At 38.5% G+C, this 25821-nt stretch overlaps 1 protein-coding gene across 6 annotated transcripts in view; it reads right to left on the bottom strand.

Annotated features, from left to right (window-relative positions):
• Window positions 1-2906: 2906 nt before the first annotated feature.
• Window positions 2907-25821, bottom strand: part of LOC128237416 (protein dopey-1-like) — a 33111-nt gene continuing 10196 nt past the window's right edge. For 2 of the 6 annotated variants that reach the window (XM_052952936.1, XM_052952942.1), the window contains exons 8-31: window positions 24219-24822; window positions 23901-24036; window positions 23444-23555; window positions 22547-22699; window positions 22079-22182; window positions 21503-21655; window positions 19053-20912; window positions 18192-18399; window positions 16965-17135; window positions 15606-15734; window positions 15158-15295; window positions 14088-14248; window positions 13590-13807; window positions 13297-13397; window positions 12640-12749; window positions 11963-12174; window positions 11498-11650; window positions 10187-10323; window positions 9543-9598; window positions 9195-9236; window positions 8705-8728; window positions 6264-6428; window positions 5630-5798; window positions 2907-5313 (exon numbers count right to left, since the gene is read on the bottom strand). In XM_052952936.1, the coding sequence (XP_052808896.1) occupies window positions 4897-5313; window positions 5630-5798; window positions 6264-6428; window positions 8705-8728; window positions 9195-9236; window positions 9543-9598; window positions 10187-10323; window positions 11498-11650; window positions 11963-12174; window positions 12640-12749; window positions 13297-13397; window positions 13590-13807; window positions 14088-14248; window positions 15158-15295; window positions 15606-15734; window positions 16965-17135; window positions 18192-18399; window positions 19053-20912; window positions 21503-21655; window positions 22079-22182; window positions 22547-22699; window positions 23444-23555; window positions 23901-24036; window positions 24219-24822 (5733 nt within the window). In that variant the 3' untranslated portion in view covers window positions 2907-4896. Of the gene's footprint in view, window positions 5314-5629; window positions 5799-6263; window positions 6429-7101; window positions 7129-8704; window positions 8729-9194; window positions 9237-9542; window positions 9599-10186; window positions 10324-11497; window positions 11651-11962; window positions 12175-12639; window positions 12750-13296; window positions 13398-13589; window positions 13808-14087; window positions 14249-15157; window positions 15296-15605; window positions 15735-16964; window positions 17136-18191; window positions 18400-19052; window positions 20913-21502; window positions 21656-22078; window positions 22183-22546; window positions 22700-23443; window positions 23556-23900; window positions 24037-24218; window positions 24823-25821 lie in introns of all 6 variants that reach the window. The other 4 variants (XM_052952937.1, XM_052952939.1, XM_052952938.1 and 1 more) reach the window with 4 other exon arrangements.

The raw sequence follows: 25821 nt of genomic DNA, 5'->3' as shown, positions 1-25821 counted from the left end.
GTGTCTATAGGGCTATCGTCGTAACCGTAGCTGCAGAGGTGTGGCTCCGTGTCTATAGGGCTATTGCCGTAACCGTGGCTGCAGAGGTGTGGCTCCGTGTCTATAGGGCTATCGTCGTAACCGTAGCTGCAGAGGTGTGGCTCCGTGTCTATCGGGCTATTGCTGTAACCGTAGCTACAGAGACGTGGCTCCGTGTCTATAGGGCTATTGTCGTAACCGTGGCAGCAGAGGCGTGGTTCCGTGTCTATAGGGATATTGCCGTAACCGTGGCTGCAGAGACGTGGCTCCGTGTCTATAGGGATATTGTCGTTACCGTAGCTGTAGAGGTGTGGCTCCGTGTCTATCGGGCTATTGCCGTAACCGTGGCTGCAGAGGCGTGGCTCCGTGTCTATCGGGCTATTGCCGTAACCGTGGCTGCAGAGACGTGGCTCCGTGTCTATCGGGCTATTGCCGTAACCGTAGCTGCAGAGGCGTGGCTCCGTGTCTATCGGGCTATTGCCGTAACTGTAGCTGCAGAGACGTGGCTCCGTGTCTATCGGGCTATTGCCGTAACCGTGGCTGCAGAGACGTGGCTCCGTGTCTATCGGGCTATTGCCATAATCGTAGCTGCAGAGGCGTGGCTCCGTGTCTATCGGGCTATTGCCGTAATCGTAGCTGCAGAGGCGTGGCTCCGTGTCTATCGGGCTATTGCCGTAATCGTAGCTGCAGAGGTGAGGCTCCGTGTCTATCGGGCTATTGCCGTAACCGTGGCTGCAGAGACGTGGCTCCGTGTCTATAGGGCTATTGTCGTTACCGTAGCTGCAGAGGTGTGGCTCCGTGTCCATAGGAATATTGCCGTAACCGTAGCTTCAGAGACGTGGCTCCGTGTCTATAGGGCTATTGTTGTAACCGTGGCTGCAGAGACGTGGCTCCGTGTCTATAGGGCTTTTGTCGTTACCGTAGCTGCAGAGGCGTGGCTCCGTGTCTATAGGGCTATTGTCGTAACCGTGGCTGCAAAGGTGTGGCTCCGTGTTTATCGGGCTATTGCCGTAACCGTAGCTTCAGAGACGTGGCTCCGTGTCTATAGGACTATTGTCGTTACCGTAGCTGCAGAGGTGTGGCTCCGTGTCTATCGGGCTATTGCCGTAACCGTGGCTGCAGAGGCGTGGCTCCGTGTCTATAGGGCTATTGTCGTAACCGTGGCTGCAAAGAGGTGGACCCGTGTCTATCAGGCTTATAGGGCTATCGTCGTTACCGTAGCTGCAGAGGCGTGGCTCCGTGTCTATAGGGCTATTGTCGTTACCGTAGCTGCAGAGGTGTGGCTCCGTGTCTATAGGGCTATTGTCGTTACCGTATCTGCAGAGGTGTGGCTCCGTGTCTATCGGGCTATTGCCGTAACCGTGGCTGCAGAGACGTGGCTCCGTGTCTATAGGGCTATTGTCGTAACCGTAGCTGCAGAGGTGTGGCTCCGTGTCTATCAGGCTATTGCCGTAAGCGTAGCTGCAGAGGCGTGGCTCCGTGTCTATCGGGCTATTGCCGTAACCGTGGCAGCAGAGACGTGGCTCCGTGTCTATAGGGCTATTGTCGTTACCGTAGCTGCATAGGTGTGGCTACGTGTCTATAGGGCTATTGCCGTAACCGTAGCTTCAGAGACGTGGCTCCGTGTCTATAGGGCTATTGCCGTAACCGTGGCAGCAGAGGTGTGGCTCCGTTTCTATAGGGATATTGCCGTAACCGTGGCAGCAGAGACGTGGCTCCGTGTCTATCGGGCTATTGCCGTAACCGTGGCTGCAGAGACGTGGCTCCGTGTCTATAGGGCTAAAGCCGCTGCAGAGGTGTTGCTCCGTGTCTATAAGGCTACCGTCGTTACCGTAGCTGCAGAGGTGTGGCTCCGTGTCTATAGGGCTATTGTCGTTACCATGGCTGTAGAGGTGTGGCTCCGTGTCTATAAGGCTACCGTCGTAACCGTAGCTGCAGAGGTGTGGCTCCGTGTCTATAGGGCTATTGCCGTAACCGTGGCTACAGATACGTGGCTCCGTGTTTATAGGGCTATTGTCGTTACCGTAGCTGCAGAGGTGTGGCTCTGTATCTAAAGGGATATTGCCGTAACCGTGGCTGCAGAGGTGTGGCTCCGTGTCTATAGGGCTACCGTCGTTACCGTGGCTGCAGAGGTGTGGCCCCGTGTCTATAAGGCTACCGTCGTAACCGTAGCTGCAGAGGTGTGTCTATAAGGCTACCGTCGTAACCGTCGTTACCGTAGCTGCAGAGGTGTGGCTCCGTGTCCATAGGGCTATTGTCGTAACCGTAGCTGCAGAGGTGTGGCTCCGTGTCTATAGGGCTATTGTCGTTACCGTAGCTGCAGAGGTGTGGCTCCGTGTCTATAGGGCTATTGTTGTTACCATGGCTGCAAAGGTGTGGCTCCGTGTCTATAAGGCTACCGTCGTAACCGTAGCTGCAGAGGTGTGGCTCCGTGTTTATAGGGCTCTTGTCGTTACTGTAGCTGCAGAGGTGTGGCTCCGTGTCTATACGACTATTGTCGTTACCGTGGCTGCCGAGGTGTGGCTCCGTGTCTATACGACTATTTTCTTTACGGAAGGTGTACGGTGCGGCTCCGTGTCTATATGACTATTATCATAACCGTAGCTGCTGAGTTGCGCCTCCGCGTCTATAGTCGTAACCGTGAGAGGTGCCGCCCCGTGGTTGAAGGACTATCGTCGTAAGCGTATCTGCAGGGCGGTGGCTCTGTGACGATATGGTTATCATAGCAGCGACATCAACAATCGTTGGGCCGCGGTCCGTCCTTTAACAACTTGTCAATGCTGTAAAATTCAGTGCTGAACTTTCCATAACACTTTATGAAGCTTGATTTTCAAAGAAGTTTTTGCTTGACGGAATATATATATATAATTGAAAACAACGTTTGGCTTTATCCTTTATTTATCGCCATTGTCCAATGGTTGAAGTAAATAACAATCATTAATAATTTAATATAATAAACTTCAGTACACAAACAATAATTTGTATCAACATAAACATTTGGCCTGATTATATATCACCCTGTCCAAAGCCAACTACACTAGCAGACATGGTATATAGTACTATATACGTGCACAGATTCACACTGGCGTAGCTGATTGCCCGGTCAACTGACGCTACTACTGTTTTCAAATGAATTTAGCATTTTAAGGTTTTAAAGCATTGTTGCAGTGCCAAGTCCCCCCTATCTCCAGGCTTCTGGTGAAAGATTTAAATCGCCGGCAGAAATAGGTGTCACGTGTCACATGACAGAACTGCTCAATATTTCATCTTCAGGACTGCATTTGAACAAAAATCTTGAGATATTTTGGTGTGCTACCAATGTGATCGACAGGCAACAACTTGCATAATTACGAATGCCAATGCGCTGCGCTGACATCAAACGCGACTTTAAACCCCTTTGATAAATAAAGTGTGATAGTTCTAGTTAAGGCGATATATCACGACATCGTCATAGGGGCAAAATTTGAAAGTTAACTTGTTATTTTTGACTGACAAGCACCTTTTGCTAAGTTCATTTGTAAACAGTAGAAAGAAGATGCCATTTAAATGAAAGTGAATAACAAAAGAACAACATGTGATTGAAACAAAATTGACTACCTTCAATTGCCAGTTAATGGTCTAATAGACTGAACTAACAACAAAACTCTGACCACACCAATCATGCACGCCTTCCAGCAGCCACTAACAAAAATGTAGGAAAAAAGTAGGAGGTTTTCTGACAGAAAAGAAGGAAATAGTAGGAATATTTTTTACAAAAAAGTAGGAATATTTTTGGTATATGTTATTATTAATAACTATTAACTTACATAGAGGAGATGTTTTTAATGCAAAATCATACCATTCTATATGCCACATTGAATATTTTAGTGAATGATGCTTGGTCGGTTTCTGTTGCTGAACTGTGTGGGTGAAAAGATGATGCACGTCAAAGTGAAACATGTTGCCACACCTTTCAACAACAGAAACCAGCCAGTTTGACATCTTTTGTTCATTTTCTGCAAATAAAACTAGCACAAAGATCAAACTTTAATATTTTTGCAGACTTTTTTTTCAAAAAAGTACGAATAGTAGGAGTTTTTTAGAAAAAAGTAGAAAGCTGTTAAAAAAGTAGGAAAAAGTAGGAAAAGTAGGAAAAAGTAGGAACGCTGGAAGGCCTGCCAATGTTATAAATACACATCACAAATAAAACTATAATGAGGTTCTCGGTAGCTATAGTTTAAAAGTAAAGAAACACATTTTATAACACAGAATGAAAGTCAATATACATTCACTTAAAAACACAAGGCTCTGAAGAAAATTCCCCTAGGGACCCTGTTAAGATGCACATTCAGGTATATATGTGGATACAGTGTGACCAAACATTCACAAATTGAAAACATTTTTAAAGCTTATCATAATAAAATGCAAATCTGGTTAACAAGTGTTTTTATACCAAAGGTATAATTTCAACAAGATTTTTCATTTGTATATATACATGTATAAGTCCAATTCCAATGTTTATGGCAATGCATACTCAATGTTTCCCACACAAGAACAAGACATCAAAATATTCAAAACAAAACCAGTCTGATAAACAAATAGTTCAGAACACCTCATTTCTTTTCACAATAAATCATCAGTACAAAATAAATCATTATAACAATATTATATGTTGATCAGAAAGACAATGCCACCTAGGCATTTCAAAAACAACTAATCTACCGTAAAACATGATTCCCCTCCAAAACACACACAGCTATGTCATGTTGTATATAATGATACTTTCCATTGTAAATTTACATGATCATATCCTGTATAACAGTAAGACTGCCTGTCTAATAATTGTGTAGACTGTAGTCTACAGTAGTACTACATGTCGGATGATTTTGTAGTACATGGTCATGTCATTGGTTCAAGAAAGTCTCTCAACAACAACTCTTCTATGTATTGTTTTGTAGATTTCACATCAGAGCCAGTAACTGAGTCTGGAGATAGCTGATTCAAAGGGAAGGCTGGCACAGATTTTGACTTGGGGAGGCCTTTTCCCATTGGTCCAGAAGGCTTCACTCTTGATTCTGATTGGTTGACTCCACTATGACCTACATTTGTATCTGCATGGCCATTGGTTAGCCCACCTGTCTGGTTCCTCACAAGTCTGGCTCCCAGCTGGCGGGCTGCTAACACAATGTTATCTGATTGGTTGGCCAGGCACAGTGTGTTAAAGAAGGGTTGGAGCTCCTGTAGTGACCTCAGATGAGTAATGGTCAACAGAGGTCTCCCTGGAACCATTTTCATCATGGGAACATCACCCTGCAGCTGAAAATATGAATATAATCATACAAATTGAAGACATGTCAAAAATTGTTATACAAGCACTTCAGTCAAGGTTAATGGTGGTTAACTTCAATAAATATTTTTTTATATTAAATTCTTGAGAAGTGATTTTTGGAACACACCAATTACATAACAAGCATATAACCCTCTCAGTTTATTTGGGATTGTTCATTTACAGAAATAGTATGTGCAACACTGGTAACTCCCCTTGCAACATTGGCCATCAAATGAATTTTGTTTATAATCATATATATTGTAGAATCAATAACTGAGAATCATGTAGCCAAATCCCTAATACCTTGGTGTTAAGAAGTCTGGCTAGCCTGATGATGTGAGGATTGAAGCGTGCCTGTTTCCTGCGGCGAGGCTGTTCCTTCCTCCTCCCCCGGCTGTCAACACTGTCCTCTTCCTCTATCTCCTCATTCCCCTCCCCAGCAGCCGCCCCACCGATGAATGCCCAACGGTACCTGATTAAGGAAAAGTCTATTTAATGATAGCTACACTGCCCCTTCCCGCACGTCAATAAACACCAAAAACTATATTGTATGTAAAATATTATCTACAGTCATTATATATGATTTTTTTAATGAGTTTTGAACTTTCAAATGAGCAACTGGAACTGTAACAACAGCATCAAGTTTGGCAAAATATTGCCACCCTATTTACCGGACACCAAGTCTGGTTGTAACTGGTGGTACGTATACTGCTACCATAGTTTCAAAAGTGGTTACTGGAAATAGTTGTTGCCAATTCAAGGGTCATTACACTGGAGTGACTGAGGACTTATGGCTGTTATTGAACATAACCAGGATATTATGCCTATAAACAAAATGAACAGATAAACCAAAATAAAAATCCAGGCCAAGTTTATCCGCACCAATAGAAAAACAATCTAGATTTTTGAAGCTTCAGTAAGTTACTCTTATACTCACAGCTGGAACTGGGGGACCTTGTCTGCAGGAAGGGCCAGGCAGAGGTCAAGCAGTTTGCAGGCACTCAGGTAGAGCTGGAGCCATGATGGGTTGTTGTGGGCATTCAAACCATTACCCAGGTGAGCCCAGCTGGAGTCCAAGGCTGCTATACGCTGCACCTGCGCCCTGAAACAAGGAAAAGAACGTAGGATTGAAATAAAGGCCAATAAAAGTTATAACTGTTACTGTTTTACTGTGTCTTCTGTGAAACTTTTCAGGCATAAATACAATGGTACACCAGTAAGCCAATATGCAATTGTCAGAAACTAACAAAGCTGGGGTTGGTTTAAGGCAAAAGATCATGAGTTAACTAAATCAAAAACTAAAGATGAATTCACCTTAACATAAGAAGCTTTCTGTCTTTACTTTGTTAAAGTTTAAACTAAAATAAAATATCATCTTCATTTAAAACCTTGGAAAAATCTTTCTCAAATACAATGTTTATCTAATTGTTTTACATGAAGGTGGTTATAGATTAAATGGTGGTCTAGACTTTCAGCAAAGGTCCTGGTACCAAGGAAATGGCAAGAAAGGAGTTGCATTAACCAATGGGCATGGATAGAAGAAAATGTATCTGCTAATGTTAATGAACTGGTTAAACTGTTTTAATGTATTCGATCTTGGTAAGTTTATTTTAATGGCAGACAAAATGACATAAATCAGCACTACAAAATTACTGAATATCTTTCACAAACTTTAAATCAAGATGTTTCTCCAGTAGATAAGCACAACAAAGGCGGGCACCATGCATTAGGACACACTTTCAACAATGCAATGGAAATTAAAGCTCTGTACTTACTCGTTGTCAAAGCTATCACACATCAAGCTATAAATACATGTTGATATGAAGTATAGGATAAAGAAAATAATAAACAAGAGGCCCAAGCTAGCCCTAAATCACCCACCTGATTGGACAAAGGGTTTTAAAGTTATTGATCAGAAAACATACTGGCCACCACCTGCATGTATGCCACAGGTGAAGCTATAATACATCATGTTTTTTAAACAGTCTTATAAAAACATATGTATTTGTTTTAAATGTTACAAGGGGCCATAACTCTTAAAATATTTAAATTGTATCTATATCACTTTTTTTAAAACAGCACATTGTAACTGTGAATAAGTTCATGAAGGTTGAAATTGATAACTTCAATGATTATTAAACAATTAATTAATTATAAACCTGAATGAATGAACAAACAAACGAACGAACGAACAAATGAATGAATAAATTAATACAATAATTAATTATTTTGATAAGGGTCACATAAGGAACATTTCTGTGAAATTATTTAGAAATCAGGTCAATGGCGTCTGAAGAGAAGATTTTCAAAGTTTTCCATAAAGACATATAGTGGTAACTAGTCCCGCCCCTAGCAGCCATGTTTGTTTCATAAATCAATAGGGGGTAAAGGAATTTGACAGATGATCACCTTTAAAAACATTTCTGTGAAATTATCTGGCCAGAAGTTGCTGAGAAGAAGATTTTCAAAGTTTTCCTTTCGGTTGCCTTTGTAACCAGAATTGTGCATGGAACCACTTTTATTGAAGGAATCTGGAAGAAGACCACCCAAGGAACATTTCTGTGGAGTTTGGTTGAAATTGGCCCAGTGGTTTAGGAGGAGAAGTTGTTTGAAAGAAAATATTGATGACGGATGATGACGGACAATCACCACATCACAATAACTCACGCTGAGCACTAAGTGCTCAAGTGAGCTAAAAACATATAACTTTTAAGGTAAAAAAGAACAAATAAAAAACGAACATTTCTTAAACAAAATAAGTTAACACAGAACAAAGCAAGAGTCCGGTAGGAAATGCCAACGATCTTTTGTATTTGTTTTTTAGTTGAACAAAGGGCATAACTCAACAAGTATGTAAGCAAGAGTTATGCACCTTGGTATAGGTACAAAGTTTTTTTAACATCTTGAAGAGCTTTTGAGTTATGGCCGACAATAAAGTTTTTGCACATCGACGAGGCTGACACTGATGACACCAATACCAAGGTTTTGACAATAACTCAACTTTTTTGTCATAAAAAAAAATGGACAACCTAAAAACCCACACATGATTTTCAAAATGAACTTTCTGCTGACAAACAGAAGTAACTGCAGTAGTTAGTCCTTCTAGAATTTTTTTTCAAACATTTATGAGCGTCACATCCAACAGTCATTCATTGAACTTTTGGACTTGGTTATTCCAGAATACAGTTGGTGGTATATACAGACTTCAGTCACCTTCAGAATAATTTGTCCATAACAAATCGATATCATTCTCCATGCAAGTGTAGGTATTTACAACATTAGTGATACTGTCTAGTGTCTACAAAGGGTAGAAGACGTGCCAGAGGGTTAACTAGTGAACTTGTACAACAAAGAACAGACACAGGAGAGTACATGTACCTCGCACTGGCAGGCATCGACACGCTGTATACGGCACAAAATTACATTAGATGGAAGCTTCAATGGCATTCTTATAATTAATTGTATATATGAAAAGATTTAGCTCATGTTGGTATTGATATACATTTCCTTTTCTGGGCATCACACAACAATCATCTAAGCCCAATTTCTGCGCTTTAATTCATATATGTATATTGTAATAGTAGCATGTGCACGAAACAAAAAACTTTTTTTTTAACTGTCAGAACTGCTTCATGTTATTAATTACTTCAAAGGGGTTTGAGTTATAGCCCTAAGATTAATAGTGTAGTATGCCTAAGACACTGCAGACTATGCGAAACTGATGGAAATACTTTTTCTGGAAAAAACTGTCAACATAAAAATTTAATCACTCAAAAGGAGAAATGGAAGGGCTGTGGCATGAAATTATCAGAAAAGGTTTGAATAAATTGACAGAAGACCTTTCAAGAAGAGGAGAAAATTGACTTACTTTTTTTTACCTAAAGTCACCCAGCCGTTTAGCTCATTTGAGCTTAAATACATGATGTAAGGTAAATAATTTCATAAAAACTCTGAAAGTGCATTTTCAAACTTCATCTTCAATTTATTTTTAAAGAAATTTTAATTTGTAGCCTTTGATAAGTTTGAATGCATTTCAACAAATAAAATGAATGTAGATAAAAAATACTTTTAAAACATTTGTGGGTTTGAACCCACAACCTTCAATTTAAATGATTTTTTAAAATACAGTAGCTTGCATAATTCATCCTTCTCATAATTGTGTTATCATTTATCCAACTAAAGTGAAATAACGATGGAAATCAAGTAGGGCACTTACATAAATTCCTCTGTCTCAGTTGACAGCTCTTGTTCAATTTGCAGAAAAACATGGATCTGAAAATATATTTTAAATAATGATAAATATTTGTTTATCTCTTCCTTTTCTAAGGAATCATGTACATCAGTTTAAGATCAGTTTACAACAATTTTCTATATATCAACAAAAATTGTTTAATGTCTTATAAGTATTTCATCAAACCAGAAATGAAACTATAAGCCCTGATTGACAGTTTTAAGTTGATGAAAATAAGTTATACCAATCAGGCCATCTCAGGTCAGCAATATTTCAATCAACTTATATATGCCACATTGGAGTCATGAGGCAATCAGTGAACAATATTAAGAAATATACATAAAAATTGATCTTTAAATCAGCATTTTCACAAAAAGTAGGAATAATAGGTTGATAAAATAGGCAGCCTTTTTAAATAGTATTAAAAATATAAAAGTAGGAACGCTAGAGAATCTGTGTTTTAATTTAATGTTAACTGTTATTACTTTTTATTAAGCAAAGGAATAAATATAAAAAACAGACAGAAAATATTAATCAATATAATTATAGTTGATCATAAAAACACCCAACTCTCGCACAGTAGCCTGTGCTAGTCCCAATCATACCAATGCACTATGTTAAAAGTGTACCAGTTCTGTGATGATAGTGGGCCACATGGAGGTGAGGTGTTGTGGCGAGACTCGGAGCATGAGGACACGGAAACATGTGAACACCTGTGCCATCACTGACGGTGCCTGCAGGATACGTAGGGACTCGGCTAGCTTCTCTGCAATGGATCAGAAACATATTTGAGGAGTTTATTAATCTTTAATTGAGTAACTGTGAATATCTTGTCTGACAAAAGTGCTCCATCTTGTGCTTGTGCAAAGATCTGGCCCCAATATCACCAATATACTTAAGTCAAATCCTAATCTCAATCTCAACTCATTTTACCACATAAAAGCATAGGGTTGGTCAAAACCTTGAATGTTTTTATACTTCTTGATAACGTATGTTCTCATATAATGTGATTTTGACAATTTTTCAAAGAAAACTTTTTCTAGAGCAAAAAATATACTTGAGTAATTGTTAAAAGGCAATGAATTGTACTTAAGTCGATTTGGCTGTAGAATATTTTTCCATTGGAACCTAAACCAAAGGTTTCAATCAAAATACTCGATGATAGAATGCGGTTTAAAAAATGTATAAAAACATATATTTTTTCAATAAATTTTGATGTTATATGGTTAAATGAGTTGAGATTGAGTTTGAGATTTGACTTAAGTATTTTCATGATATTGGGGCCTGATGCTCAAGTATGGTAAGTATGTTCGGAATGATTTAGATTTCATCATTTGCAATATCTCTATTATAATCAGAGTTTTAGCTAAAGAGATATGGCAGGGTGCTGCAGCCTGTCTCTTTTATTGGTTAGCACCATTTTTCCCTCATGGAGACCAGTATGATATATTTGTCTCCTTTCAACCTTCATAGAGTTCAATACTCAAGACTGTCAAATATTTCTTTGTTTTGATCAGAACTTATAATTAAATCATAAATACATACAAAGTTTATATATTTAGCATTTGAAACCTTTATATAATAATATTATAAAATTCAATTAAACACCATCCCAAACACTGTTTGTCAAATTCATAATATAAAGTTTGTAACTGCACCTCTTCTGCAGCAACCTGTCTTTTTTAAAACCTGGCCAAAACCCTAATTATAATTGAGTAGCAAAGGTCTATGGCAAAAATTTGGTTTTATCAACAAACATTAAGACTTGAGTGATAACACTTGATAACATGGCTATTGAGAACATGTGTACCAAATTTCAATTAAACATTCAACAATTTGAGCTATTGTTATTTATAGGACATACATATATGTATGTACGGTAAAACATATAAACAAATGTAGACATCCAAATATGTATGTTTATAGGACATCAAACACACCCTGTATTTCCGGTATGGATTTCTGGTACTGGTCTGGCTCGCTACACAGCACAGTAAAGGCAAGGCGTTTCAGCATGCTGGCCTTCAGATCGATCTCTGCCTCCCGGCTTGTAAACAGGCTCAGGGAACCAGTCTGTGCCATCGAAACACGAGCTGGAACAAGTAGATTGGAGTATATTCAGTTGCTTGTATATACTAATGTATTAGATAAAGTCTACATGTATGTATGTTATCTACAAACACTTATAAACATTCATGTCAACTAACTGTCAGAATTATTACAGTTGCCAAACAAAACATTAAAAGTAATTGGATGCCATGCAAAAAACTGCCTAATTGAGTACTAAAATAATTAGAATGTTAATATGTTCCACTGCTAATTCCACACGTTGTGCCTCACAATAATGCAATTATCAATGAACCCAAAATAACTTTCTCGAACAGACTTTTTAGACCCCCCATTACCCATGAGGTCCTTGTATGTGGTCTTATCATGCGTCATGAGGTTGTCCACTATGGCGGTCCAGTAGCCGACACTCTCCATGTCCATCTGGAAGAAGCTGGGGTCCAGGAGCAACTCAAAAACCTCCCTTCGCCACGCCTTCTTTGTGTACTGATAGCTGCTGATTGAGGAGACAAACTGGGATGCTGCTCGGATACTTGGCAGATTGTTTGTGCTGAAAATAAGAAAGCATACATATGAATTTCAATTTTTTTCATGACAAAAATGACTAAAAGGAATATTGGGAAACATATAAAATATGTGTAGCAAGCCACTTTAATTTCAACAGTGTTTCAATAACACAGGGAAAATAACATTATTTTCCAGAATCACTTGTTCTTTTTAAAAACAAATAAAAACGCATAATGTACGATAAAGTCCATAAGAAAGTAAAACACATGCAATAAATTTTGCGATGGATATTAGACCCATAGCTAGGGCTTTTGGGATTACCCATATTGATGCCTTGGGGTATATTAACCCCTTCAGCCCTACCCTTTGGGTTTTATTTCAAATTTGTGGTTTTTGGTATAACAAAAACTTTGACCTGTTAAAATTTCCTTACGCAACTGTGTATTTGCGTACAGTCAGCTAAGCGCCTGGATAAGTGTAACAGAAGAGGCATTTGTATGGGACGTACCTGTGGGCTTTGAGGTATGGGAAGATGTTGTAGAGAAGACTAATGAGGAAAGGGGCAACTTTGTCCTTCTCTTCGCTGCTGTAGATCACGTCCAGCAGAGGAGCCGTTATCTGGATGGACACAAATATAGGTACACAAACATGATTGAACATTTGTTTTGAATGCCTTTTATTTTTAAATTTTATGAATTCTGATGCTAGTCTTTTACAGATCTATTTTCAAAAACATTTATTTATTTGTACTTAAAAACATAAAATAAATAATAAATGTTCAATTGGCACATTGTTGCCATTGGTTGATCTTGTATTGGGGAAGAGAATTACATTTCCAACACATGATAAAAAACACTTGTCCAGTACGCAAAAAAGTATTTTCCTTCCATTCATTCATTAATTTTCATATCAGAACAGTACCCAGTAGGCAGAGCACCTACCATGCAATAACTAGCATGGGGACAAATCACAATGCTATTTAAGTAAAACCACACAACTGAAACTGAGCCTTTATTTCAATAACTTTGACAGTTTGTACAGTCAATTTTTGACTTACAGTAAGTTTTACTATTACTGAAATAGGCGATTTGTTTTTAGTAGTTTTTTAGAATGCTGAACATTTTTTCTGCCAGTAAGGCCGACACATTTTCCATGCAGTACAAACCTCCGCCAGGTTGGTGAGAGCCTGCACACTATATTTACTGTCTGCAGAATTAGCCTTGGTAGGGTCAAGGTCAGGTACTCTCTTCTGGGTCAACACCGAGTCTACAAACACAGAAAATGATTTTCTATTGATTAAGTTCATATTATCATAAATAAATCTTAAGCAAAGCATTACACTGTGAGCAAATCTCTTAGTGTGAAAAATGCATGAGGAAATTGCTTAACATATGAAAGTGTAGCCATAGAGTAATCCTTTACGTGACATATTTGCATAATACATGTAAGTGTTCCTACCATCCTCCGTGAAGCTTGCCTCTTCAACCTCCCCCTCCTCAGCGACCTGAGGCCCGGGCTTGACAGCATAGTTCTTTCTCAGCCATGTAGTCTGTTCCAGACTAAGCCCCGCGATGTTGGCCACGCCCTCCAGCAGACGTTGGGCCAGTTCCTGTACTTCACGCTGGTTACGTTTCTCAACCATAGCTGGCGTCTTCTGGACAAACTCATTGAATATGCTGAAAGGGTACAAATATAGGATCAAAATGTAACCTAGTGATCATCATACAATATTTACATACCTAAATTCATTTCCACACTCAATTAAGAACCATTTGGGAGCAAAACATTAACTTAAGTAGCCTGTCTCATTTGACTCCTTTCAAAAATTCTTCTTACAAAATGTCGATTTGATTTTTTTTTATACAGAACACTATACATAAATTTTCTACAACAATGTATTTGGGTATATTACAAACAAGAGAGCCTATCCATGAAATAACTCTGGAGTGTACATACAGCAGCAGGAGAAACTGTCCCTGTGCCTTCAGGTTTAGCTGTAGAGCATCCTTAAGAAGTGTGCAAAGAGCCGGCCAGGAGTCACTCAGCTGGCCAGGCAATGTACGCTCAACATATGCATAGAAAAACTGCAACATGTTCACCTCCAGCGGAGAGTTCTTCTGCAAAAATATAAGATTGAGTTTGACTATAGTCTCAGATGAGAGCATATTATAGTTGCTTAAATAAATGTTTTAAGATAAAGCTATTTCAATCAATATTCCTGTAGGGTTTTATAGATTTTTGTCGCTTTGCGCTACTTCCTCTGTCTTGTGTGCACTTAACTCAGTGTAATCCCCCCAAATGTTGCCTGAACAAAGGAATGGTAAAATTCAACTTTTTTGTTTAAGAAATTTTGTTTAAGAAATTAATTTTGCATACTTTTGTTTATTTATTTTGACAAAGGTGCAAAAAACAAACTCCTCGAAAAGTGAAGTCAGTAATGTGAAAACATGTCAGCATCCTACTATCAGACATGTTCACTGGTTTGAAATCCAATTAACCTTAAAGTGATGTGATAGCATGTTTGACATGTATCCATGTGTGGAATTTTTTTTTAGAAAATTCCATGAAATAGTTAGTTCAGAGTGATGTAACTACATACCAGCAATAAACTGCCTAAAATGAACCTATGTACCGTATTTAGTTTGATAACTTTCACCAATCTTTCTACAATACATTCATTAATAAGTAGTGCTGGACAAGATGGGAAATAATTTTCCTTCTAATTTTAACAAGGGGCATAACTCCTAAATTGTAGTCAGAATAATGTTTGAACATGTAAGCAATATGTTACGTGACTTGTACCTATATAGGAAGTTTTGTAAGTTTTTCAGTTATCGTTCTGCAAGATATTTAAAATTTATGAAGTGGGAAGTGACCTGTGGTACAGGACAGGACAGAACAAGGGAATTCAACGTTAATATATAGCCTCCATTTATTAATATCTGGGCGTATAATAATCCCTATTAAACTTCCTACTGAATTTGTTGTAGAGTTGGTTTGCAAGAATGTATGTAATATATTCTTACCTTCCTATTAAGCTCACTATGGGGTGGGTTAGAGAGGACGTCCCGTACTGTGTTTATGAGAGTGTCCATGGGGAGCACCTTGATGGCTGCCACAAGGTCCACAAGAAGTAGCTGGTCCTCACTTGCATCACAACCAAACTGGACACAGAGAAAATATATAAAGGCACATTGTAAGGCAATAAGTAATTCACATCATATGACTGGATGGACACATAGAAATGTTAGGTTGTAGGGGCACAAGACAGAGGTGTTGAACAGCATAAGGCTTAATAACAGCATGAGGATTCCAACCATTGTCTGTTTTTCTGTGATGAGTACGGTAAGTTTTTAAGTCACAGTCAAAGGTTAAAGTTTTTGCATGACCACGATTTAAATTACGGCTAAACTTTCAAATTATTTAATCTTGCTGCCTTGTACTATATGAGAATTTAAATGTAATAACACTTACCTTCTTGCTAGGTTTTCCATGAGCCTTTTTGCGCCGATCATTCCATGCAACGGCAATTGCCCCCAGCAGATGAGCACCGTGGGGCAGAGATATGGGGCTGATGAATTCCAAAATGTATTGGCGAACAACCTGCAGGGGTAAACACATATGATATGGATCAGCCTTAAAACTCTTAAACGCCTGAGTATCATGTCAATCACATAATATAAACAAAACTATATTATAAGAATTAACAATCATGCAGACTGATTCAGCGTAATGCAACTAGTGGATATCACATAGTATTCAATAAAACAAGAGATGTTTGTCAAACATTATGCCCCCCCTGACCGCCATGTTGTCAGGATTATATGGACAATTGAATGAAATATGCATGGACCGAAATGACAGCTGATTTGTTGCCGTTCAGGCAGTTTTAAGATTATGACCATTAAAGTGTGAGGATAGAGTGTGTTATGACCATGACCTTTTACTCTATGAACTCAAAATCCAGAGTCATCAGCTGGTCACCAGAAACCTAAATGTCAAGTTGGAGGGCCATGGGTGCAGGCATTGTCATGTTATCACACTGACAAGTTTTTTTCGTTCAAGGTCACTGTGACCTTGACCTTTGACCCCTTAAATCATAGGGGGTCATCTACAAGTCAGATGCAACTCCAAGTCAAGTTTGAAGGCCATGGGTTCAGGCATTGTTATCACTCGGACAACCTTTTACCATTCAAGAACACTGTGACCTTGACCTTTGGCTCTATGAATCCTAAAATTAATAAAGGTGATCTACTGGTCAGGCTTAACATCCATGTCAAGTTTAATGATCATAGATTCAGGCATTGTTGAGATATCAATGGGAGAAGATTTGTTAACTTTTTTGCGTTCAAGGTTACTGTGACAGTGACCTTGGTCTGATGACCCCCAAAGTCGATAGGAGTCATCTACTGGGCAGGCCCAACCTTCATATCAAGTTTGATGACCATAGGTCTAGGCATTGTTGAGTTATCACTCGGACAAGCTTTAAAATTATTTTACCATTTAAGGTCACTGTGACCTTGACCTTTGACCCAATGAGCCCTAAAATCAATAGGGGTCATCTACTGGTCAGGCCCAACCTTCATGTCAAGTTTGATGACATACGTCCAGGAATTGTTGAGTTATCACTCGGGACAAGCTTTGGTCTACCGACGGACGGACGGACCGACCGACATACCGACATGCCTGTGCAAAGCAATATACCCCTCTTCTTCGAAGAGGGGCATAATAATAGTGGATAGTCAACATTAAGAATATCACCTTTTTTTACTATTGTCAATATTTCAGATGTAATTTTCAACGGTTTTTGCTCTACATTTTAAAAGTACATACTTTTGGAGCTCCGAGGGTAAGCGTGGACCACTCGTCATGCTTGTCCACGATGTTGACAGCACGCCAGAGAGCGGTGAGACAGGCCATGATGCGGGGCATCACACTGAGGATGTTGTTTCTCGCGTCCATCACCGGGGATACCACACCTATCTCACGCTGGGGGCTCGTCTCCTAGTGTGGAGATAAATTAATATTTACTAAATGAATATTTATCAATGGTTACTACAGAACCATCTACAGTAAAACTGCGATCGCTCGAGGTCGCCGGGGACCAAGCCTCAACCTCGAGGGAACCGATGTTTCGAACGACCTGATTTTCAATTCTCCAGTCTGTTATGAAATATATTTCAGTGTATTAAAAGTATGAAGTAGTCTGTTTATTAAGACACCGATTATGTGCTGCGTTGTGAATATCGCAAATATGTTCAAAAGCCGTTGTTTACTATATATTTACTAATATAAAATGTAAAAGAAATATCAATTAATCAAAAAATCAATTTTTTTTTTTACAAAATGGCCATATTGCAAAGCAGTGACAAAAAGGAATTATTTTCAGAGATTCCGATGTTGGATCGATATGGTAGAGTTTATTCATATTTTTATTACTCATGTACATTTCTCACAATTAACTTCTCATCATTAACTTCTCATAATTATCTTCTAAAATGCACATATCAACTAATATCGGTCATGCGTTAACAGTGTTAAACGGTTTTTCACATCTCATCAATTGCCTTTCAACTGTCATTGCAATTTTTACAATTGCGAAAATTTAAATACCTAGCAATTGTTTGTTTATTTTGCAACTCGCGTTCGGGAAAAAGTGTGAAATTATGACTTCAAAGAGCCATAAGGTTTTGTACATGATATGTGTACTTGGGACCGAGAATATTGCTCGAGTTCTCGACATAAGTAGGTGTCGATGCAGCGTAGGTATATTTTATATGAAAATAGAAGGGAAAAAGTTCGGGACCAAGCTCCGACCTCGAGGGAACGCCGGTTCTCGAACGACCGCTTGTTCGAATGACCGCAGTTTTACTGTATTTGAAAACAGGTAAATCAACAAGTGTGATCCACTACACAGTAATCTACACTTCCTTGATATCTTAAATTGATTACTTAGGTTTACTGATTTAACAATGAACAATGTACATGGTCAATGCATATACAGCCATCTAGTCTACAATACATTGAAGTTTGTACTTCCATAATCCAAAGTGCACCTACCCTGCTGTTCACTGGATTGAAGACATGGAAAAGATTGGACAATATGTTGGTGCCTGCAGCGTTAGCTGCATTGTTATTGGCAGAGGAGGGAGTCTGCTGACCAATGGAAACTGGGGATACATTGTCCAGTAGGCAGTAGTGACACAGGGACATCAGGCCTTCTAGCATGGTGAGAATATGGTCTGGTGGAATGTTCTCTAGGGAAGTGCTGAAATGATCAAGATAATAGATTAAAGGATTACAAATGTATTCAGAAATACCACATATATCCTTTTATCATACACATACGCTGATCACCACTGCTAAAAACAGGGGTATGTACAAGTATTTTTTAAAACTGGAACAGATATATGTAAAGAAAAAAGATATGTATTTAAAATGTTCTAACAATCACAGATGATACCAAGAACAATATACTCATAGTTTGTCACTTAATGTATTTAATGGGGGCATTCTTGGCTATGACAAGAACATTTGTTTATATTTTGGAATAAAAAACAGGTTGAATTAGGCCTCATGAAAGCTTCAAATTACCCAACTACCTTATAGCTAAAAGTGCTGACAAACATGATTACTTTGTTTTTCAGTATTCTCAATCAACCTGCAATGCCGACAATTTTTAAATTGCATTTATATCTTACATAAATCCTTCTCAGAGTATATGTGCACAGTGATGTTAAGGATATGGTCATGCTCTTTTTCATCTTTACTGTTTGATCATTATATTTTTAGAACTATGTTCATGTCTTAGTTTATCCCCTTGATGTATATATTATTTTTCAGAAAAGAATAACATTTAAATAAATAAATTAAACGGTTATGGGACTTTAATAAATAATCATTCCCACCAGACACACCTACCTTCCTTTCCCATCAGTTTCGTAGTGAACAGCAAGGGCCTCTATGTTTCTGCACAGCTGGGCGACTACGGTCATCACAATTCCAGGTAGGTACCGACCCATACGGGGGAGAGTTGCCGTCACCAACCCAACCCAGTGTCGGTGCAGGTGACACATGTGTGTTTGCTTCAGAGCGCTCAGCAATCCAGACACAAACATCCCCTGCTGGACAATGGGATGTCCCAAGGTATATCTGACATTGTTTAGGGATGGCTGGTAGCTAACTTTTAGCCTGTCCCATTCTGATGCTGGGGTAGACTCGCTCACACTTTGGTATTTTCCAATCTGCTCTTCTACTGTTACCATCACAACCAGTAAATCTAATAGTTTTACAAGGAAAGCTTCATTCACAGCTGGTTGCAGCTGATCTTCATTAAATGTCACCACAGCTTCAGTGAACTTAAAGCCTGCTTCAGAATCCTTCCTCTTTCTTGCATTGTATATCACAGCAAGCACACAGTGAAGCAAGGCCTTCTGGACTTTACATCTCTGAAACAAGTCACCAATATAGGAGACAAAGTTCTTCCCAGAGTCCTTCATTATGGATGCCACTTCAGACATCATCAAGGTCAAGGTTTCAGCTGCCAGAATGTGCACCTGTTTGTTGCCTAGCAACTCATCACATGACAGCTTACTCATCATCAAGTTAGGATAATAACCACGAACAAAGTATAGACACACAGAGATCAGAACTTCTATGAACATGCTACTTCTGTAAGTAGACATGGTTTCTGACGGTATTTCTCCAAAGAAACTCTTTCCAAATACAGATTTTCTGTGCCTAGCTAACAAAAGTTGTAGTTTAGCAAGCTGTGGTGCTTTTAAAGAGCTGATATTTGTAGTAACAAGAGAAGTGACAAGCATCCTGGGACAAGCTGCTAACATTGCCTTCAATGTTGACAGTGCATACAAAGTTCTTTCATAGTCATACTTCTGGGTATACAGCAAAATGTGCATGTGGAGAGTATGGATATTGGTGGTGTCTCTCTCCAGCTCCTGATACATGGGTGTGTCCTTCTCACTGGGGGTGGGGGAGTCCACTCTTTGTTTCTGTACACGGTTCAGGAGCTCATGGTCCCCTGCATTGCTCGATGTCACACTTTCTGTTCTCTGGATGACCTTTCTTGGGGAACCAATCCTTGATTCAGATTCAGATTTCTTAACTTCATTTACAGCATCTGTTTTACACTTATCCCTGGTGTTTTCTTGTTTAACATCTTCTTTTAAAATTGTGTTTACGTTTGAGATTGTGTTCTCATTTTCATCTGGGTGAACAACAGTCTTAATAATGCTGTCAACAATATCTTTGGCAATGTTTTCAACCGAACTCGTTACTGAACTATCTCTCCCTTGCTCATCCTCACTAACATCTTTTGAGCTTTCATCTTGCACATTGAAAGAAATACCCTCCCTAGAACAAGTCTCCTTATCCAGCCTTTTAGCTCTTGAAATTTCACCTTCTTTTGAACTTGCCGCTGGCAAGAAATCAAGCATCAAGTTATCAATGGAGCTCTCAGACCCAAATGGATTTATCTTCAGACTCAAGTTACTTGGATCTACTTTGTCAAAGTGGAGTTCTTGCTCAGATCTGGACCTAGATGGGGCAGTATGTGTGCCCTTCTCACAAAGGAAAGTCAGGGCATATGATTTTAGTTCGTCTGTTGATGACTTTTTAGCGATGGTTTTTGGTGTGCTCACATGATAAATGACGTTGCCTCCTTCGCTACTTATTGCATAGATGTTTGCTTCAGATGTGTCATCATTGCTTTCAGACAGGTGAACTTTCCTAGGCTGGTGAATGTTAACATGCTGAACAGACACCCTGAAATTCACAATTAACAGTTAAGAAAACGTTTGCGAAGTAGTTATCTAATCATATTGAAATTATATGTACTTACAAAAAATCAAAGTTATTGGAAGGCAGCATTCTTTGTACTTGTACATAATAAGCCTTAAAAAACATTCACAACATTACATACCCTTATGTGTGAAAAGGCCTCATGGAAGGGCCACATATAATTATTAGGCCATACCATATTAATTAACATTAAGTGTCATCTGGATGATAGGTTTTCACAAAAAAAAATTTGCTTTAGAAATATATGAGTTACAAGTACAGAATATAAATTTGTTTTAAAATTCCATAATGCCAGAATGCTTTTCCAAGCGCCTGTAGTACCTTAAAGAAGTTGAGGATAATGTGCATGTTATTTCTTGATGTCTGTTTGAGTTTTTAATTGCCTAAAAATTCAAAACCTGATATTAAACATGATGAATTTGGTTATGACCTTATGGGTGTCTGTTACCTTGCATTGTATGCATGAGGGGCTCCAAGACTCAATTAACATCTCCCTGATGGGGGATAGGGGGGACACTAGGGGGTTGTAAGAGTGGGTGACAAGGGAGTGTTACCTGGCAGTGTCTGGGTGTAAAAGCATCTGAAGGAGGGGCTCCATGACCCGGCTAATGTCCCCCTGCTGGAGAACGTGGCTCAGCCAGGTGGTGGCCAGAACCTTCAGCGGGCTTGTCTCATCCTTCAAAGCGTCCAGCAACACAAACATAGACCTAGGGCGATATGAACATATTGATTACGACAGAACATTTTTTTAAATTTATAAATAGCTCTATGTATTGGATATCAACACTAGAAGCCAAATGGCAACATGTCAACCCCGTTGTTAGAGCCTTTGACACAGACATAATGCTCTACCATGCAATTGCAACACAAAATAACATGGAGTTGAACAATACATGTACCTGTGAAACTTCGCCTCAGCATGGTTAACCTCCATGGAAAGATTTTTGAAAATCCTATAATGCATGGTAAAGATACAGTCCGGATTTATAAGGCTTAGTCCAGACCAGGCCTATCAACACAAGCTAAACAGTCTGATCTTGTATTTTTACTCTGAACAAAAAGACACAAATATATAGTGACATGTACTTGGTTTTATCAATTTCATACGACTGCTGTCCCATATATCAAACCTGGTGAAAGTCCTATGAGGTTTTCCTGGAATGACATCAGTTTTTCTGGTCCTCGTAAGGTGCCATAGAGTAGTGAACCTCTTGAATGCCTCTATCTGTACTGTCTGCAAGAAAGCAAATCATGTGTACAAGCTTGGATTGATACATTAAAATATGTACAAACATGTAAAGCCTGTGTGGTCTGTAAAAGTAGATATATTCAATCTAAACTAAAAAGTGTAGCAGCCACCAGGAAATTCAAAGTAATGATAGATAGATAAAAAAGTACAAATATTGTGTACTGAACTGAACACACTTGTATGTAAATGGTTTTGGTTAAAAACAATCTTAATATTTGGGCAGAATTTTTAAATCATCAAATGCCTTAAGAAAGGTTAAATTAACTTTCTCAATATACCGATATAATACTTCATATCCAATGACAAACGATATAACACCAAGACTAGGCATATGGACAGTATGCATTACCTCATCAGTATGTGAGAGCTGGTTTCCAATGACATCCTCACACACCCACGTGCTGGGAGCCACCTGATGCAGGATATGAAACAGCTTCACTGTTGTCTGGTGGCACACTGGTGTCTTCGCACCCAGGTAACCCCACAGCACTTCCGCAGATCGCTGAGAATAGAAACACCGTTTTATAGGAAACCAAAATGTTTATTAGACAAACTGTTTCAATCTGTGCTCCTCTATCATACTGTTTTATATATACATCACAAAAACAAACAATACTCAGACAGGTTCACATACTGAATGTTTTGTATTAATCTAACTAGGTGCTATTATAGCATTATCATTTGACTATAAGGTAACTGATTTTTCAAATTAATAGCTTTGCAGATAGTAAAGAATTTGCTGCATTTCAATCACCAATATATTAACCAAAAATAAACTTAAGTAACACTGAACATAAAAAGACATTTAAACAATGGATCTTTACATTCTACTGGTCTGATATATCAAGAAAACTTGACAGTCATGTTGTATGTACCTAAAGGGACGATGCCATCATTGTTAACATGGCTCTCTGATTGAATCAGTGCAACATCATTTGTCTAATTATTCAAAACTTTTCAACTTTTGGCTACTTTTTTATACAAAGGAGTATTGTTGATATTTAACATTTTTTACAATAAAAAACAGTTGCAAAAGAACTGACTATCTTTTAATCATGACGAAAAGTTTTTAAAATGTAAATACAAGTTTTGATCCCATCTTGGTGTGTGTGTTCATGCTTAAGAATGCTGTAGGCCCTGCTTGCAAATCCCCAAAAAAGGTGATTTCTTTAAATTTGCTTTTGTTCCCTCCTGAGGCATACACCATGAACACACGAAAAAAACTTTAAAGAAGATCACCACATACTGAGAAGAAGTGTGTGGACTCCACAAGGAAGCGGAGGTGTTGGAAGTGTAGAGTGGGCAGAATCTGAATGGACATGACACCCTCTCTGCTATCCACATCGCTGGAGGTCTTGCTGTTATAACACAAAAGTGATTTATAGTAGTCACTTTTCAATAAAACACTTAATTTCGGGATAACTGCTCTTTTCACTTGTTTCCGCAGTCTTGAATACATGGGAGATGAAAACTTAATGTGAAGTCAACATCAAATACATGCAAGGATGTACATGTTGCTAGCAATACGTATTTAAAATCATTTCAATAATTTTTAGAAAATCGATGATCAAAAATGCATAAATGGTATAGATTTTCGGACAAAATGGGGCTAGGCCCCTGACTCTTTTAATTTTACGGAACAAAAATGGCCTTACTTAGCCTCTGAAATGAATTTTATTTCTGCAACTTGAGTGTTATCTTACAGGTCAGTCTGGACAGACTGGGTGAGTATCACAAGGTCAAGCATGGTCGAGATGGCTGCACTCTGGACCTGGAAGTTGTCGACATTCAGGCTACACACAACTAAATCTTGAACCCATTGTGGCATGGGATTTTTGTCTGAAACATAACATAAAAGGATACAGAAATTCACATCACGCCTCAAAACATGAAAAGTGAGTGCAATTCAAAATGTGATTAATCTGTCATATTTTAACCACAATGTATTTTAACTATAGAAGGAACTGTTATCAAATGAACAGTTATCAATTCAAGTTATTTTTATTTCACAAAACACATACCACTTGAGCTGTCCCTTGAGCAAGGGTCTTGGCCATACATGGGGAAGCTAGCAAACTCTACAAACAATTGACAAGCTGCAGAGAATGTCTCTAGTATCTCCTCATCATACGGAACAAACAAGACCTTCTCTGGTGGAACTGAACACTGCTCTCCATCTATACCTGTTTTATATGCTGGGGATGAGTCAATGACATCCTTCACAACACCTTTGAAGAGTTTTGTAGGGAGATCCTTATCTTTTATGAGCTTTAGACTGACAAGAGTATGAAAGAACTCCTGAAAACTGTTGATACATTGTTGCATCAAGTTAACAGACTTGTTGTGCTTTGAATGGGTTCTTGTTAGTGCTTTCATTGGCTTCCTTTCTGTCTCTGAATCAGGAATATCGTCCTTGGTATCAATTTTTCTAGTATCAGGTTTATTGTTTGCAGATTTTGGCTTTTCCGTTCCAGCAATTTTTGTAGTATCAGGTTTATTGTTTGCAGGTTTTGGCTCGACTTTTCCAGCTACTAGTTTCAGATGTTTGTTTAGCTGTTCTGCTTCCTCAATGTCCAGTGGTTTACTGTCAGCACTTGGGATATCTGATCTACCTAAATAGTTCACCTACACAAAAAATTAAAAAAAATATGTTAACAACAATTACATATCATACGCAAAAGAAAACAGGACTAAAGGCACTTAAAAGATGTTCTCTAGAACTAAAGCAATGAAAATCAAGGCAATTTAAGTAGAAAAGAAGACTATTGTGCAACTAAACGTCTAAAGAGAAAGAGCAAAATACATAGATCAATGAATATTACCACAACATTTCAGCAATAAAACTCTAGCCTAGAGGGCTGCATGCAATACCAGTCTGTCCGAGGGGGAAACCAACAAATACCATCATCCCACATGTAACTTTTAAATCTTAAGAAACAGTTTAAGCCCTTATACAAACCTTAGTTACATGCGAATCCCTGGTGATTGCTAAAAAGACTGGATGTTTATACATGTACCTTGCAGTTCCTGTTACAGTTTTACTATTAACGTCTTAAATTTCTATGTTTATCAGCTGATCAAGAGTTTTAAGAATCATAAATTGAAGAATGCTAGATCAAGATCGAGTGAAACATGCTTTCTACGAAACTGATATAAAATCAAGTGTTGTAAAATATTAAAGACAAAAGCTTTGAAAGAATAAAAGAAAAATAAATTTCATCTACATTCAAACTAAACATTGTGGATAAACTAAGAAATGAGCAAAAGGAGCAGCAGAGATAAACAATAGATACCATAATCTAACGATAAGGAATAAATCCTACGACATTTCTGCAAAGGCCTGTTAGGACCATGTCCTTCAAGACTTAGTTCATTAACATTTTAAACCTTTTCTACCTACAAATATCATTAATTCATATATTTTTCTTGAATTGAAAATGAAAACTATTTTACATACAGTGTTTCGTACATTTGCCACAAAGCTGTGCACACATATGTATATGTAACATCACAGGGAGTTTGGATCCCAAGGTCTTAAGTTTTGATTTGGAGGAAAAAGTCATTGTTTGCACTCAGATTAAATCAACTACAATATGTCAAATTGAAAAACACATTTACGCCATA

Source organism: Mya arenaria, chromosome 6 (assembly GCF_026914265.1).
Source record: "Mya arenaria isolate MELC-2E11 chromosome 6, ASM2691426v1".
Classification (NCBI taxonomy): domain Eukaryota; kingdom Metazoa; phylum Mollusca; class Bivalvia; order Myida; family Myidae; genus Mya; species Mya arenaria.
This window is presented reverse-complemented; position numbering and strand designations above follow the sequence as displayed.